At 41.3% G+C, this 16,038-nt stretch overlaps 2 protein-coding genes across 3 annotated transcripts; both read left to right on the top strand.

Annotated features, from left to right (window-relative positions):
* The first annotated feature begins 2,129 nt into the window (after positions 1–2,129).
* On the top strand, positions 2,130–4,437 carry LOC146647578 (tripartite motif-containing protein 16-like). 2 transcript variants are annotated; one of them, XM_085389047.1, is made up of 2 exons: positions 2,130–2,978; positions 3,668–4,437. In XM_085389047.1, exons 1-2 carry the CDS (start codon positions 2,193–2,195, stop codon positions 3,722–3,724), a joined length of 843 nt encoding a protein of 280 aa, XP_085245173.1. In that variant the 5' UTR covers positions 2,130–2,192; the 3' UTR covers positions 3,725–4,437. The 2 variants fall into 2 exon arrangements, with proteins under 2 accessions (XP_085245173.1, XP_085245172.1); XM_085389046.1 differs by having other exon boundaries at positions 2,130–4,437.
* A 3,926-nt stretch (positions 4,438–8,363) lies between these two features.
* LOC146647577 (tripartite motif-containing protein 16-like) lies at positions 8,364–11,352 on the top strand. Its single transcript, XM_085390194.1, has one exon. The coding sequence runs from the start codon at positions 8,436–8,438 to the stop codon at positions 10,086–10,088; it is 1,653 nt and encodes a 550-aa protein (XP_085246320.1). The 5' UTR covers positions 8,364–8,435; the 3' UTR covers positions 10,089–11,352.
* The last annotated feature ends 4,686 nt before the right edge of the window (positions 11,353–16,038 follow it).

Below are 16,038 nucleotides of genomic sequence, written 5' to 3'. Positions count from 1 at the left end.
CCTGGAGTCACAGTGATATGAGTGAGTCATATGCACAGATATTATAACAGAAATTAAAATGCATGAAAAGGCCATAAATGGGAGCGAGGGAGAATAAATAGAAGATGATGTGCAAAGTTGTGGGGGGGGGGGGGGGGGGGGGGGTGTTTAATAGTCCAGCAGCCTGGTGAAAGAAACTGCTGTTATGCTCTGAGCTGTTAGTTCTGATGGACCCTGAGGAGACAAACAGTTCATGTCCGGAGTGGGAAGAGTCAGCAGCACTCTTCCTTGCCTGTCTCAGGTGATCTTGTACGGGCAGCCAATCACCTTCTCCTTAGTGGATGACGCACTGCAGCCAGCCTTTGTCCATGGGCAGCATAGCAGATGGTGATGGAGGAGGTGAGGATAGATTCAATGATGCAAGTGTAAAACTGCAACATCATTGACTTTTGACCAACTAATAATTGAATTCTGTTTCACACATTAAATCACGATATTGTCCTAAAAGATCTAGAATACCACCTTTGATACAGAGTAATTTGTTCCTAGACCTCATTCCTGTGGTGTAGGAACCAGCTGTAGATACATAAAGTTATTATCTATTATTATTTGATTTGATTTTCTTAAAACTTGAAAGCACGTGTTTACAGCTAATCAAGTCTTCAGTATGTGGAATGCCCCAATGTGTATTCCTACAAGAACATATACGTGTGAACAATGTGCTAAGTAGAGGATGACAATGCCAGAATAATGTTGTTTCTACCAGTGTGGAAAAATTGGTTTATATATTCAATAATAAAAATCTTTTACAAGACTTGCAGTGCTGTGTAAAAGCTTTGAGTCACCCTTCATTTGTTTATATTTTGCTTTCCAGGATCCAGACTTTCTAAAAAAAAATTTAATGTCCTTCAGCAATAATTCTGAAGGGTTTGTGATAGTGTTTTATAGTCCCCACACACACTTTTAAGCTGCTTAACATTGACCTGATAATCCTTCAAGCATAAAAAAAACACGCAACTCAAGGAAAGAATCAGTGTTGTGCATACAAATGACAGACAACTTGGCAAAGAAGGCTTTTAAAACTGTAGCTTTAGGCACTTTGTGGCTTGCAGTAACAACATATGTTAGTACCCAGGACAGGTTACACCAAAAAGCTTCTGTTCAATGAAGATTAATGGGAAAAAAAAACAATCTTTGTTTCACATGAATTAATCAGCTCATGACAAACAAAGCAATACCCAGTTGTTCCGCAATCTCAACAGCAGGCTGAGAACAATTTCACTGCACTGTAACAGGTTAAAAGCACAATAAGTGAAGAGAACAAACTTTGTTCTTGATTTTTACACCTAATTAGTTTCACTGCAGCCCGTAAGAAGCAAACACATCAATGCATAAACATAAAAAAGGACAAAAAAGTCTAGTCCACCTTGAGGGGAACACACAACTCTTTTTTTATCTGTACTGGCTCACTTACCAGGATGGGCGAGACAAATGAGTAAATCCCCCCCAAAAAAAACGAATCACAAAAGAAACAGCAAAACCTCCACAGCAAGAGCAGCAAGGGGCTCAAAACAGGGTTGAAACTCAGCTTCTGTTGGAGCTCGAACCATGAAGGAGCATCACAGACTAAGACATTAGAACTGGTAATAAATATGAATAAATAAGAATAAAAATAAACACATGCTGTAGGTGTAGTGCATGAAGTGACTGTATTCTCTTATTTATTGTTTTCTTGTGTTTGATTAAACTCCAAATGTTCTATTCTTTGACTTATGATTTTGATTTTCTAAGCTTTAAAAAAAAACTGTCTGCATCATTGTGTGGTTTTCTTTTTTGTGGTTATCACAGCGTCCGTTCTTTAACCTGTTTGTTTCACGTTCCTCTCCCTCCTGTTTTGTGTGATTCTAATGTCCTTTTAGGGGATTCTTCTGTCTTTCTTCAGCCAATGAAGGCTCGCGTTTTGTTTCTTAACAGATCTGTCTTGCATTTATGTCCTCTCTACTGTGACAGGTTTGTATGGCTGTACTTGCCAAACATGTCCTGCCTCTTCAGAAACTCCTGTTCCTGGAAAAACCACTGTTGACTCCGCCCACTTCGGTGGTGCATAAATTTCCTTGTTCACATGTTTTCTAGTTCCTCGATGGGTGTAACCAGCATGTCTGTGGTGAGCAACTACTTTCCTTTTTTCTGACAATTAGACACTGCAAGGTGAAATGGCACAGCAAGAAAGGTTCTGCTGTTCAGTCTGTTTGGATTTACTGAAGAATCCGGTGACTATTCCCTGTGGACACAACTACTGCATGAACTGTATTAAAACCCACTGGGATGAAGAGGATCAGAAGGAAAACTACAGCTGCCCTCAGTGCAGACACCCCTTCACACCGAGACCTGCACTGGTGAAAAACACCATGTTAGCAGATTTAGTGGAGGAGCTGAAGAAGACTGGACTCCAAGCTGCTCCTGCTGGTCACTGCTATGTTGGACCTGAAGATGTGGCCTGTGATGTCTGCACTGGGAGACAAATGAAAGCCTTCAAGTCCTGTTTATTCTGTCTGGCATCTTACTGTGAGAAACACCTTCAGCCTCATTATGATGTGGCTGCATTAATGAAACACAAGCTGGTGGAGCCCTCCAAGAAGCTCCAGGAGAACATCTGCTCTCGTCATGATGAGGTGATGAAGATGTTCTGCCGTACTGATCAGCAGAGTATCTGTTATCTCTGCTCTGTGGATGAACATAAAGGCCACGACACAGTCTCAGCTGCAGCAGAAAGGACTGAGAGGCAGAGAGAGCTGGAGGTGAGTCGACAAAACATCCAGCAGAGAATCCAGGACAGAGAGAAAGATGTGAAGCTGCTTCAACAAGAGGTGGAGGCCATCAATCAGTCTGCTGATCAAACAGTGGAGCACAGTGAGAAGATCTTCACTGAGCTGATCCATCTCATCCAGAAAAGAAGCTCTGATGTGAAGCAGCAGATCAGATCCCAGCAGGAAACTGAAGTGAGTCGAGTCAAAGAGCTTCAGGAGAAGCTGGAGCAGGAGATCACTGAGCTGAAGAGGAAAGATGCTGAGCTGAAGCAGCTCTCACACACAGAGGATCACATCCAGTTTCTACACAACTACCCCTCACTGTCAGCACTCAGTGAGTCTACAGACTCATCCAGCATCAATATCCGTCCTCTGAGCTACTTTGAGGATGTGACAGCAGCTGTGTCAGAGGTCAGAGATAAACTACAGGACATTCTGAGAGAGGAATGGACAAACATCTCACTGACAGTCACTGAAGTGGAGCCAGAACCAAAGACCAGAGCTGAGTTCTTAAAATATTCATGTGAAATCACACTGGATCCAAACACAGCACACAAATGTCTGTTATTGTCAGAGGGGAACAGAAAAGTAACAGTAATGAATGAACAACAGTGTTATTACCATCATCCAGACAAATTCACTTATTGGTGTCAGGTCCTGAGTAGAGAGAGTCTGACTGGACGTTGTTACTGGGAGGTGGAGTGGAGAGGGAGAGGAATTCATGTCGCAGTCGCTTACAAGGATATCGGTAGAGCAGGGTGGGGTAATGAGTGCAAATTGGGACGTAATGAAAATTCTTGGGCATTCAATTATTACAAAAACAGTTTTACATTTTGGTACAACAACATCCAAACTCCTGTCTCAGGTCCTCGTTCCTCCAGAGTAGGAGTGTACCTGGATCACAGAGCAGGTATTTTGTCCTTCTACAGCGTCTCTGAAACCATGACTCTCCTCCACAGAGTCCAGACCACATTCACTCAGCCGCTCTATGCTGGACTCTGGCTTTACTCTGGTGTAATAAGCGCTAAATTCTGTAAATTATAATAGAATTTCATATTCATATAAATCTGCATTTAATGTTTTCTCCATCATTGTTGCGCCATTTCTGTTCTGCACAGAGATCAGCTGTCAGTCAACATTGTGGGTGGTACCTCAAAATTTCCAGTTGTTCTCCTGATGTTTTGCAGTTTATTCTCTGGAGATTATTCCTTTGTCTGTTTAGCCATGGAGGCTATCATCCCTCATAATGTTTTTAATTTGTAAAATTATTTTTTACATGAAAATGGAAACATCTCTGTGCTCCAAATGTGTAAATGAATATTTGTATTGATGTATTTTTATCTTGTTGTTTCTATTCCACTTTCAAGAACAGAGACGTGGGCAGACCCCCTTTAAAGAAATGTTCACACAGTTTTTTGTATCAGTATATAAAGAAAGGATAGAGAATTATATTTATGTTTAGCACACCAAATACTTATGATTTTGTTGTCTAAGCTGACAAACAAATTGAAGGTTTTAATAATTAAAAGAATGTCACAGTCCTTTGTCTTGATTCTAGGATCTCCCACAAAAAAATAAAGTTTAAGAGTGAACTGAAACCGTTTCATAATCAGGGAATACGATTTATATGAGATTATATTCATATGAGAAAATGAACAGATTTTGTTCATGCACATTTTTGTCCATGGATGTACTTTGCATGACACAAAAAATAATAATGTAATCATGTGACATCCGTGAACTATTTATTGCATGAAAAATATTTAGTTTTTTTGTGTTGGTTTGAATAAATTCTTAATAATTTAAATATTTAAACTGGCATTAAAATGATTGAAATCCTGAAAATAATTCAATGTTAGATCATTTTGGAAAAGGGGTCAAGCTGATTAGGTCATTTATGAAAAAAAAGCTAAAAAAAAAAAAAAAACAACACATATTGTTGTATGAGGATTTTATGACAAAGAATCAAAAGCATGCAAAATGCATCAACTGTATGGATGACATGTAAGGGTAAAAAGCACTACATTTCAAAAATTTGACTTAAAAGTAGATTTCCTGGAAATAATTCATCCAACAAGCTGTAACACAGACAAGGAAACAACAAAAAAGTTCAAGTAAATGAATAAAAATGCCCGGTGAGGTCATAAGGGTTAAATCAGGGTTCAGTACTGAAGGTGTCAGGCTTCATGGTGTGGAGGGAAGGAAAAGAGGACCCAAACGCAGGACTCGTGGATGAGTGATGAACTGAAGGCTGTTTATTATTGAGAATGGATGAACAGAACATGAACGAACACCAAACTGAAAACACGCACGACCGTAACGGCAACATCAACAATGACACAACAAGGGAATACACAGCTGAACGTGATTGAACTGATGACACACAGGAAGAGAACTAGAACATAATGCATGTGGACAGGAGGCACAGACAAGCAGGAAATATGAACAGGTGAAAAAGGAACCAAACATAAACAGAAAACACTCTGTCAGCGACCCAGGAACCCTGACAGAAGGCCATTTAAAGTTTATGCTTTTTACTGTATTGTAGCTGTATTGTTAAATACATATATGAACTCAAGTAACCCCATACATACCATAATTTATTCATACAGCACCTTAAAAACAACACATGGCCGACCAAAGTGCTGTACAGCAGAAATATAAAAAGTACAATAAAAATAACAAATACTGTACATAAATAACAATAAAATAACAGTTCCAGTTACCGACTGAGTCAAAGGCCAGCAAATAAAAATGAGTTTTAATGAGATTTACCACCATTGATGTAGACGGCCTAATGTGAAGAGGAAGATCATCCCGAACCTTCGGGGCCACAATAGAGAACGCTCGGTCTGAGAGGGACTGAGAGCAACAGCTTTAGCTCGTACATATGTATTTATATTGTTTTCAATGTCATGCCGTAACCTACGGATAAGTCTTGTACATTCAATAGCAGGCTGCCACACCCACAGCTGAACTGTACTGTACCATATAAGAAGATTCATTTATTTGAAATGGCTCTTTAGTGGGAAGATAAGATATGAGTGGACAGGATGCCACCAGAGCAGACCAGTGTCAACAGGAAGCACTCTGAGAGTGCAAACCTCTGCCAAGGCAGCTACTCTAGTCCACCTTAAGGGCAATACCCAAGTCCTCCAAAAAAAACACAAATCACAAAAGAAACAGCAAAACCTCCACAGCAAGAGCAGCAAGGGGCTCAAAACAGGGTTGAAACTCAGCTTCTGTTGGAGCTCGAACCATGAAGAAGCATCACAGACTAAGACAGTAGAACTGGTAATAAATAAGAATAAAAATAAACACATCGTATGTGTAGTACATGAAGTGACTGTATTCTCTTATTTATTGTTTTCTTGTGTTTGATGAAACCCCAAATTATTTATTCAATTCACAAAACAAACAGCAAAACCTAATCATCCACATCAGGAGCAGCAAGGGGCTCAAAACAGGGTTGCTATTTTAATCAATTTGTTCCAACTGTTTTATAAGCGTCTTTTAAAAAAGCACCACAAGTAAAAAAGTTTATTTCATTAGCAATCACTGAAGTGGAGGCTTTACTCACACAACCAGGGCCAAAGACCAGAGCTGTCTCAGGTCCTCGTTCCTCCAGAGTAGGAGTGTACCTGGATCACAGAGCAGGTATTTTGTCCTTCTACAGCGTCTCTGAAACCATGACTCTCCTCCACAGAGTCCAGACCACATTCACTCAGCCGCTCTAGGTCAGGGTTTTATAATAAACACGATTTTTACATCATTTCCTTCTGTTTTCAGCAGCAATAAAGTGTTCTATGATCTTTTTCAACAGGTAACTTTTCTAATCCATCTGTCCCATGGTCCCTGAATGCAGCATCAGTATTACAGTTTATGACACAGTGTGATATTACACATATTTAAATCTGTCTTTACTAATGATGCTGAAGCTGCTGAAGTTTCAGTGAAGTTTTGTCTTCCTGCAGGTTAACAGCCTGAAAGTGATGCACAACCCTGCCTTCATCCTGCTAATAAATCATGGCGTCCTGTACGAGTGTATCGTTCGTTACTCAGTTATTTGGTCTGGAGCTGTACCATCTAACTGTCACAGGCTGGGTCTCTGACTCGGCTATCTGAGTGTAGTTTGTATTTGTCTTATGTTCGATTTGTGATTATAATTTGTGTGATTCTTATTTCGGTTTTAGTTGAGGATGAGCTCGGCCATTATTTATCACTGTCTGTGTTTGGGTTCCTGTCTAGTTGCCAAATCTGTTAAGCTGGTATTGTCTTGTCTATGTTTTCTATTTTATTTTGTAAAGGTCCTGTGTTTCCCTTGGTCAGTGTGCTTAGCTTTACAACTCCACTGTGTGTCATTATGTGCATTTGTGTCAGCTGTTTCCTTGTGTGTTTCCACTTCCCCTGATCAGTCCTGGTGTGTATTTAGTCTGTGTTTTATTCTGTCTTTGTCAGAACATCTGTGTTTCCACGTCTAGTCATAGTTTAAGATCATAGCGCATGTCATAGTTAAATGTCATAGTTTAAAGACATTGTTGTCATAGCTTCTTTGTTTTTCATAGTCTTCACAGTTTCATGTGTATCTCTTGTTACCAGCCAAATAAAAACTCGGTCTTTGTTCCAGTTCAGTCCCGTCTCCTTGCCTGTGTCTGCTCCTCCTGCCTCGCAGACTGTGACACTAACATTGTAGAATTGAAAAACAGGACTTGCTTTAGACATTTTCTGTGTGATTGGAGTCGTGGGATGACGTTTCCCTTTAATTTTTCAACTATTTTCACAAGCTACATTTACTGGCCCTGTAATTTCGGTTTGTTCCTGACATCAACATTTTCAACACGGTCTCTGTATGTCGTTTTCTCTGAATTTCTGGTGGCCAGTCAATCACAGTTCAAAGATACAAACTGTTCAAAGGTTGAAACTTATCAGGACGGTCTTGTTTGATTGTGGATAACACAAGTTAACTTGTTTAACCTTCATTTATGTCCCGCAGCCTCTTCATATTGTTGAAATCAAATCACATGATTATCATACAGCCAGATTCACTCAGCTCTGGATCGGTCTCCAACAGGTTCAGCTGCAGAGTCAGGTGACAACTATATTTGTATTTGTATGTTATCAATCAAGCTACTGTTTATATAGGAGCTCATTTAATGCAGCTTAAGTTTGCATAACATCCATCCTCCCTTTGACAACAAAAGCCTAGTACACTGTGTTTACTGAAAGAAAGGATCTCTTGTTGCGTTGCTATAGGTTCAAACATGACTGATGCCATTCAAAGTACACAAACTGGAAACGCTGCCAAAGCTGTGCCTGACTGCATTGTACCTTACTAGTTTTAGTAATCGCTTGTATACAACTTTATTTTTAATTTACCATCTAAAAATTAAGGTGACCAAAGTCTTAAAGTTAAAATTTTTAAAAACCTGATAATCCCTCCTATTCTTCTCACTCTCTAACACTTTATTTCTTTGTGGTCCACATATTTGCTTTTTCCCTTCAATTCTGCAGTTTGATCAACAGGTGGTCTTGCGTAAGAGCTGGCAGAACCCATTTACTGCAGAAGGTTATGTTGCTTACATAACAGCTCAGCGTAGTTTTGGTTATAAGGAAAAGAAACTCAGACAGTCGCTGACACTGTTGGGTGAAATGGCGCAGAAAGGAGTTCAGCTGGACCGAGAAAACTTCTCTTGTTCGATCTATTTGGATCTACTGAAGGATCCGGTGACTATTCCCTGTGGACACAACTACTGCATGAACTGTATTAATGGCTTTTGGGATGAAGAGGAAAAGAAGAAAATCTACAGCTGCCCTCAGTGCAGACAGACGTTCACAGCGAGGCCTGTCCTGGTGAAAAACACCATGTTAGCAGATTTAGTGGAGGAGCTGAAGAAGACTGGACTCCAAGCTGCTCCTGCTGATCACTGCTATGCTGGACCTGAAGATGTGGCCTGTGATCTGTGCTCTGGCATGAAGCTAAAAGCCGTGAAATCCTGTCTAGTGTGTTTGGTTTCTTACTGTGAGAAACACCTTCAGCCTCATTATGATGTGGCTCCATTAAAGAAACACAAGCTGGTGGAGCCCTCCAAGAAGCTCCAGGAGAACATCTGCTCTCGTCATGATGAGGTGATGAAGATGTTCTGCCGTACTGATCAGCAGAGTATCTGTTATCTCTGCTCTGTGGATGAACATAAAGGCCACGACACAGTCTCAGCTGCAGCAGAAAGGACTGAGAGGCAGAGAGAGCTGGAGGTGAGTCGACAAAACATCCAGCAGAGAATCCAGGACAGAGAGAAAGATGTGAAGCTGCTTCAACAGGAGGTGGAGGCCATCAATCAGTCTGCTGATCAAACAGTGGAGCACAGTGAGAAGATCTTCACTGAGCTGATCCATCTCATCCAGAAAAGAAGCTCTGATGTGAAGCAGCAGATCAGATCCCAGCAGGAAACTGAAGCGAGTCGAGTCAAAGAGCTTCAGGAGAAGCTGGAGCAGGAGATCACTGAGCTGAAGAGGAAAGATGCTGAGCTGAAGCAGCTCTCACACACAGAGGATCACAACCAGTTTCTACACAACTATTCCTCACTGTCAGCACTCAGTGAGTCTACAGACTCATCCAGCATCAATATCCGTCCTCTGAAGTTCTTTGAGGATGTGACAGCAGCTGTTTCAAAGGTCAGAGATAAACTACAGGACATTCTGAGAGAGGACTGGACAAAAATCTCACTGACAGTCACTGAAGTGGAGCCAGAACCAAAGACCAGAGCTGAGTTCTTAAAATATTCACATGAGATCACACTGGATCCAAACACAGCGCACACATATCTGTTGTTATCAAAGGGGAACAAAAGAGTAACGTTAATGAAACAAGATCAGTTTTATTCTGATCATCCAGACAGATTCACTAAATGTTGGCAGGTCCTGAGTAGAGAGAGTCTGACTGGACGTTGTTACTGGGAGGTGGAGAGGAGAGGGGGAGGAGTTTATGTAGCAGTCGCATACAAGAGTATCAACAGAGAGCAGAGCTGGAAAAAATGTGGATTTGGACGAAATGACAAATCTTGGGCATTGAATTTTTCCAAAGATACTTATACACTTTGGTACAACAACAGCCAAACTCCTGTCTCAGGTCCTCGGTGTTCCAGATTAGGAGTGTACCTGGATCACAGTGCAGGTGTTTTGTCTTTCTACACCATCTCTGAAAACATGAGTCACCTCCTCAGGGTCAAGACCACATTCAGTCAGCCAGTCTATGTCGGACTTTGGCTTGAAGGTGATGCAGGAAACTTTTGCGAAATCAGATAGACTGAAGTCATCCATAATGAGGTGTGTTTAAATCTACACTTTGTCTTTTATTACAACACAGAGATGGAAAGTCAGTGAAACATTTGACAATTTGGACTTCATAAAATGAAATTGAAAACTTCTCTGTGCTCTAAATGATTGTTTAACATTTGTTTTTATGTATATCTATGTTGTTGTCTCTCTTCCACTTCACAGGTCTTAAAGTAATCACCAGACCTGCCTTTAACACATATACTCTGTTTATCATATCCTAAATATATAATTACATTTGCATCTATCATTTGGGAGACAAAATATTTTCTTGTTTTGTAAATTAACAAACAAGTTGTTTCTTCTATGTAACTAATGAATGATGACATAATTTATTTTAATGTGTGGACAAATGGATGCTTTTTTAAATGAAAAGTTTTGAGGTATGAACAAACCCTTCATTCCAGGATCTCACTCAGATTTGATACAGAATATGTGAAACTAGTTTGAGGAGAAAACTGAAGTGGTTTTCCTCCTAAAACACCACAAAGGTCAAAGTTCATTCAGAGCAGAACAACCCAGGACATTCATCAGTCAGATAGACCTTTTCTTTCACTAAAACAGCTTCATTACAGAGAAATAATTCAAGCTGACTCTTTTATTAATTCATTCATTTTCATTTCACTTATTGTTTATTTTTACACATACTTGTACACATTTCTTTAACAAAATCATAATAATCACACATTTCTATAGCAACTCACTTTGTTCATGTTTTCAATTTAATTTTCTATTCAATTTTGTTTATACACATCGCGAAATCGCAACGACAGTCACCTCAAGGCGCTTTATATTGTAAGGTAGACAATAATACAATAATACATACAGACACAAACCAAACAATCATATGACCCCCTATGAGCAGCACTTTGGTGACAGTGGGAAGGAAAAACTCCCTTTTAACAGGAAGAAACCTCCGGCAGAACCAGGCTCAGGGAGGGACGGGGCCATCTGCTGCGACTACTTGGGGGTGAGAAAAGGAAGACAGGATAAAGACATGCTGTGGAAGACAGCCAGAGATTAATATCAGATATTATTCAATGCAGAGAGGTAGTGAGTTAAGAAGGTGACTGAAGAAGAAATACTCAATGCATCATGTTTTAAACACATACGTGTGTATAAGTGTGTCGTAAACCATGGATAATGCTGCAAGCTGTTCATTGACTTCTGTAAATCACTTTTAACTGCAACCGTGTCTGTTAAACACACCTGAAACAATGTGTTATCTCACTTTAAGGAAGAATATTTGAAATTATATAGTTGAACTGTATTAAAAAATATTTTAGAAACAGTTGTTTTTGCTATCATGCATTCCACGTTTGCATAAATATGCCTCGGTCTGTATTATAGTTCCTGTGGTCCTGTTTGCAGAGCTTTATTAACAATTTGGGATTTAAAAGAGTGTTCGGATTCGGACTTAAACACAAACACGATGCACAGGTTATGCTGCTGCAGACTCTCAGCAGGAGCTCAGTTCAAAAGGACATGAAAATGTAGTAAGTGTAGAGGTTTATAGAGCATTTTATTATACACCAGATGAGTCTGCTGGATGTGGGTTGAGTGCTCTAAATATAAAAACGTTGTGTTCAAAGGTTACCCAGCTGTCAGATCAGTGTATGGTGTGTCCCAAAGAGTAAAACTTTATTTAATATCTTGGGAACTGTAAACAACATTAGTGGGTAATGTAGTGGGTAATGAAAAATCTAAACCTGTGGATTCATGTTAGACGTGTGCTAAGGCAATATGTGGTTTTCATGTTCTGTTGAGCCAGCTAAGGCAATTTAAGCCAGCCTGTGTTAACTTCCTTTGTGGTGTAACACTGGTTAGGTTCCAGATTAGAGATCAACACATATAAATCACCGCACACTGACCAATCAGTTCTCTGGGAAATATTGTCACTGAATAAAATGAGTGATAAATAACACAAAACCTAATGTCTTTGACTCCAGTACTCTGTCTTTGCAGCACAGTCCTCAGTACTTCTGTTGTAACAGTTTGTGCCACGACAGACTTCCAGTGCTGAGTTTACTGATCTTATCTCACACATGCCTTCAAAATGATGTTGCTCAAACTTATCTGTTGTTTAGCCAGCTGCTCCTACAGAGTAGATCACATTTCCTTGAATTTTCTGCTAAATTGTTTCTCTCCTCCTTTAAAATGTGCCTCACAATCTAACAGTAGCTCTGAATGTTGTCACTTTGTGCCAGGAAGCATCTTGGCATTGACTTTCAGTCCAGGATTTGAAATGTGTACTGGCTAGAGGTCAACCATGTAAAGACAGACAGTGCACAGGAGTGATTTGTAACAGGAGGACAATAGCAAGAGTGAAAGGGAGGGTTTACACAGTGGTAGTGAGACTTAGAGGTGGCAAAGCTGAAGACCAGGATAGACGAGGTTAGAGATGGAGGAAATAAAGGAGTAAAAGACCAAAGATAAGATTAATGGATGCAGTGAAGGAAAACATCCAGCGGGTTGGTGTGACAGAGGAAGATAACTGGGAGAGATGGAGGAAAATGATCTGCAACCCCTGAAGGGAGTGGCCGAAAGAAGACGACGACTGACATTCCACAGAAAGTTGCTCATTTCAGCTCATTTCTGTTGTTGTCTTTCAGTCAGGAAGAGCGACCTAGTTTTGCAGAGTTATGTACACTATGTCCGCTTACATAAAGCCATGTCATTGTGTTGGATTCCAGCAATTCTTGTTCCAAAGAAAACAACCTGAATCCCTGTGAGAGCAGCTGTAAAGCACCTCTACAAGACAACTTTTTAAATGGTTATGGTCAGTTATTATTCATTATTACTGTATTTTATTGAATGACAGTACCAATAAGATGGTCGATTTTACGCTAGAGGCCCAATGAGACAGGGTGTCATTAATTGTGGAGCAACTGCAGCTGTAGTAACAGGATCAGTACTGAGCAGAATGGAAGAATATTTAGGCTTTATCTGTTTTATCTGTGACAAGCTGTTCTCATCTTTATCCCTGCCATCTCTGCTTTACCGTCAGCAACTTGGATATCAAATTCAAACCAGTCTGACGGGTCAGTGTGGGCTCGCATGAGCTGGGAGAGAACGCAGCAGTGGGTAGGAGTCAGTTGCTGCAACTTTAATGCAAGTCGCCTGACATTCAGTTTACTCGTTTAGTCCAAATTAAATGTTGCTCCTGTATTCTGTCCTGCTGGGCGTGAAGAGGAAAAGATGACAGAGATTTTTCAACCTTTCCTTTCAAATATAACATCTAATTCTGAGACAGACGTATGAAGGGAATCTGCTGGAATGGGCAGCAGGTCTTTGCTGCAGTTTAATTACCACCTCTATAAGTCTCAGCATGTTTTCATGAAGTTGTTTTCCCCTTGTTGGCTTTAACCTCAAAGAATAGTTTTGTCAATGTCATCTAAGAAGCACCCTGATAACTGTAATTCTGGTAACTTGAATAAACTTGAAAGAACTTGAAAAACACTTTTTACTGGACAGATGGGATCATCCCAGCACACTCTCTACTCTCAAAGTGAGATGGTTCTTGTTAGCTGGTTGGATACCACACATCACAGTCCTCCAGGTAAGATGGTTGTCAGTCTCTTTAGGCCTAGCTTCCCACTCCACTGATGTTTCTGAAAAATCCAGGACATCAGTAAACGTGGCGATGAGTAAATGAGGTTCAGGTAATTTTAGACACCATTGCCACCTGGTAAAAGATGACAAGAAGTCTTTAGCTCCCCCTTAAAATTGTTATTTACATTCTGGCTGAGTGTGCTCCGCAACAAAAGATAAGACAGAAAACAGACACGTGCTCTGCAACATCAGTTTCACAAACGGCTGCTCTGTTTTCCATTAGTCACTAGGGGGCAGCAATGGACCAGTACAGAATAAACTTTAATCCAAACTAATCCTATAATAATAAACTGCAACAGTCTACTGCGTTATTTTAACACACACACACACACACACACACACACACACACACACACACACACACACATATATATATATATATATATATATATATATATATATATATATATATATATATATATATATATATATATATATATATATATATATATATATATATATACACCCCCGTAGCCGGTTACCAAGATTACGTGAAGTACCCTCAGAAGGTCTGCTAGATGATGTTAATGCAGCACTACGGGCAATACCTACAACCACGATTACCGACACTAACAAGCTGATCTACAATACGGCAGCAGTGATCAGTGAGATGCTTGGCTACAAGTTGAACAGCCACAAGGGGCAGTACCCTCCATGGAGAAGGAGGCTAGAGGGCAAGATCAAAGTAGCACGGAGGGAGGTTAGCCAACTAACAGAGTTGCAGAAAGGTGCGACAAATAAGGTGCCTAAGAAATACAGCAAGCTGTCCATACCTGAGGCCTTGGAAACTGCCAAGCAAAGACTCACAGCCTTGGCCAGCCGCTTGAGGAGGTACACCAGAGAGATAGAAGGCAGGAGAATAAACCAGCTGTTCTCCACAGAACCAGCAAAGGTGTACTCTCAGTGGCAAGGGAACAATAAGAGAACAGCACCACCAAGGCTGGAGACGGAGCAATACTGGAAGAGCATATGGGAGAAGGATGCAACCCATAACGGCAATGCTCAGTGGCTAGTGGATCTGAGGGCAGACCACAGCGACCTCCCTGAACAGGGTCCAGTAACCATCACAGTGGCAGATATCCAAGAAAGGGTCTCCAGTATGAAGAGTTGGACAGCACCAGGGCCCGACATGGTTCACGCCTACTGGCTGAAGAAGCTGACTGCACTCCACGAGCGTCTGGCAGCACAAATGAACCAGCTGCTAGTTAACGAGAGACACCCGGAATGGCTAACCGAAGGTCGGACGGTCCTGATCCCCAAGGACCCCAAGAAGGGAGCGGTCCCCTCCAACTACCGACCAATAACCTGCCTCAGTACTACATGGAAGCTCCTGTCAGGCATCATATCGGCTAAGATGAACAGGCACATGGGTCAATACATGAGCGGGACACAGAAAGGAATTGGCAAGAATACCAGAGGTGCAAAACACCAGCTACTGGTAGACAGAACAATCAGCCGAGACTGCAAGACCAGACTGACCAACCTGTGCACTGCCTGGATTGATTACAAGAAGGCCTATGACTCAATGCCCCACAGCTGGATACTGGAATGCCTAGAATTGTACAAGATCAATGGGACCCTAAGAGCCTTCATCAGGAACTCAATGGGGATGTGGCGTACAACACTAGAGGCCAACTCCAAGCCCATAGCACAAGTTACCATCAAGTGCGGGATCTACCAAGGAGATGCTCTGTCCCCACTGCTGTTCTGCATAGGCCTGAACCCCCTCAGTGAGATCATTAACAAGACTGGCTACGGATACCGACTACGGAACGGAGCAGTTGTCAGCCACCTCCTGTACATGGATGACATCAAGCTGTATGCCAAGAGTGAACGAGACATCGATTCACTGATCCACACTACCAGGCTATACAGCAATGACATTGGAATGTCGTTCGGACTGGAGAAGTGTAGTCGGATGGTAACAAAGAGAGGGAAGGTAGTCAGAACTGAGGGGATTGAACTACCAGAAGGCAACATTGCAGACATAGAGGACAGTTACAAGTACCTGGGGATCCCGCAGGCAAATGGGAACCATGAAGAGGCCGCTAGAAAGGCTGCAACCACCAAGTACCTGCAGAGGGTCAGGCAAGTCCTGAGGAGTCAGCTGAATGGTAAGAACAAGATCCGGGCCATCAACACATACGCCCTGCCCGTGATCAGGTACCCTGCTGGGGTAATAGGCTGGCCAAAGGAGGAGATAGAAGCCACTGACATAAAGACAAGAAAGCTCCTGACCATGCATGGAGGGTTTCACCCCAAGTCCAGCACCCTGAGGCTGTACGCTAAGCGGAAGGAAGGGGGCCGG

The sequence above is a fragment of the Rhamphochromis longiceps genome, linkage group LG18 (genome assembly GCF_057381845.1).
Source record: "Rhamphochromis longiceps isolate RC_006_pf linkage group LG18, R_longiceps_female_GT1.1, whole genome shotgun sequence".
Taxonomy (NCBI): domain Eukaryota; kingdom Metazoa; phylum Chordata; class Actinopteri; order Cichliformes; family Cichlidae; genus Rhamphochromis; species Rhamphochromis longiceps.
Note: the sequence above shows the minus strand (reverse complement) of the source record. Positions and strands in the feature narration are given on the sequence as shown.

Coding starts and splice junctions, on each gene's coding strand:
- LOC146647578 (XM_085389046.1), top strand. CDS start 2,193: ATGGCACAGCAAGAAAGGTTCTGCTGTTCAGTCTGTTTGGATTTACTG.
- LOC146647577 (XM_085390194.1), top strand. CDS start 8,436: ATGGCGCAGAAAGGAGTTCAGCTGGACCGAGAAAACTTCTCTTGTTCG.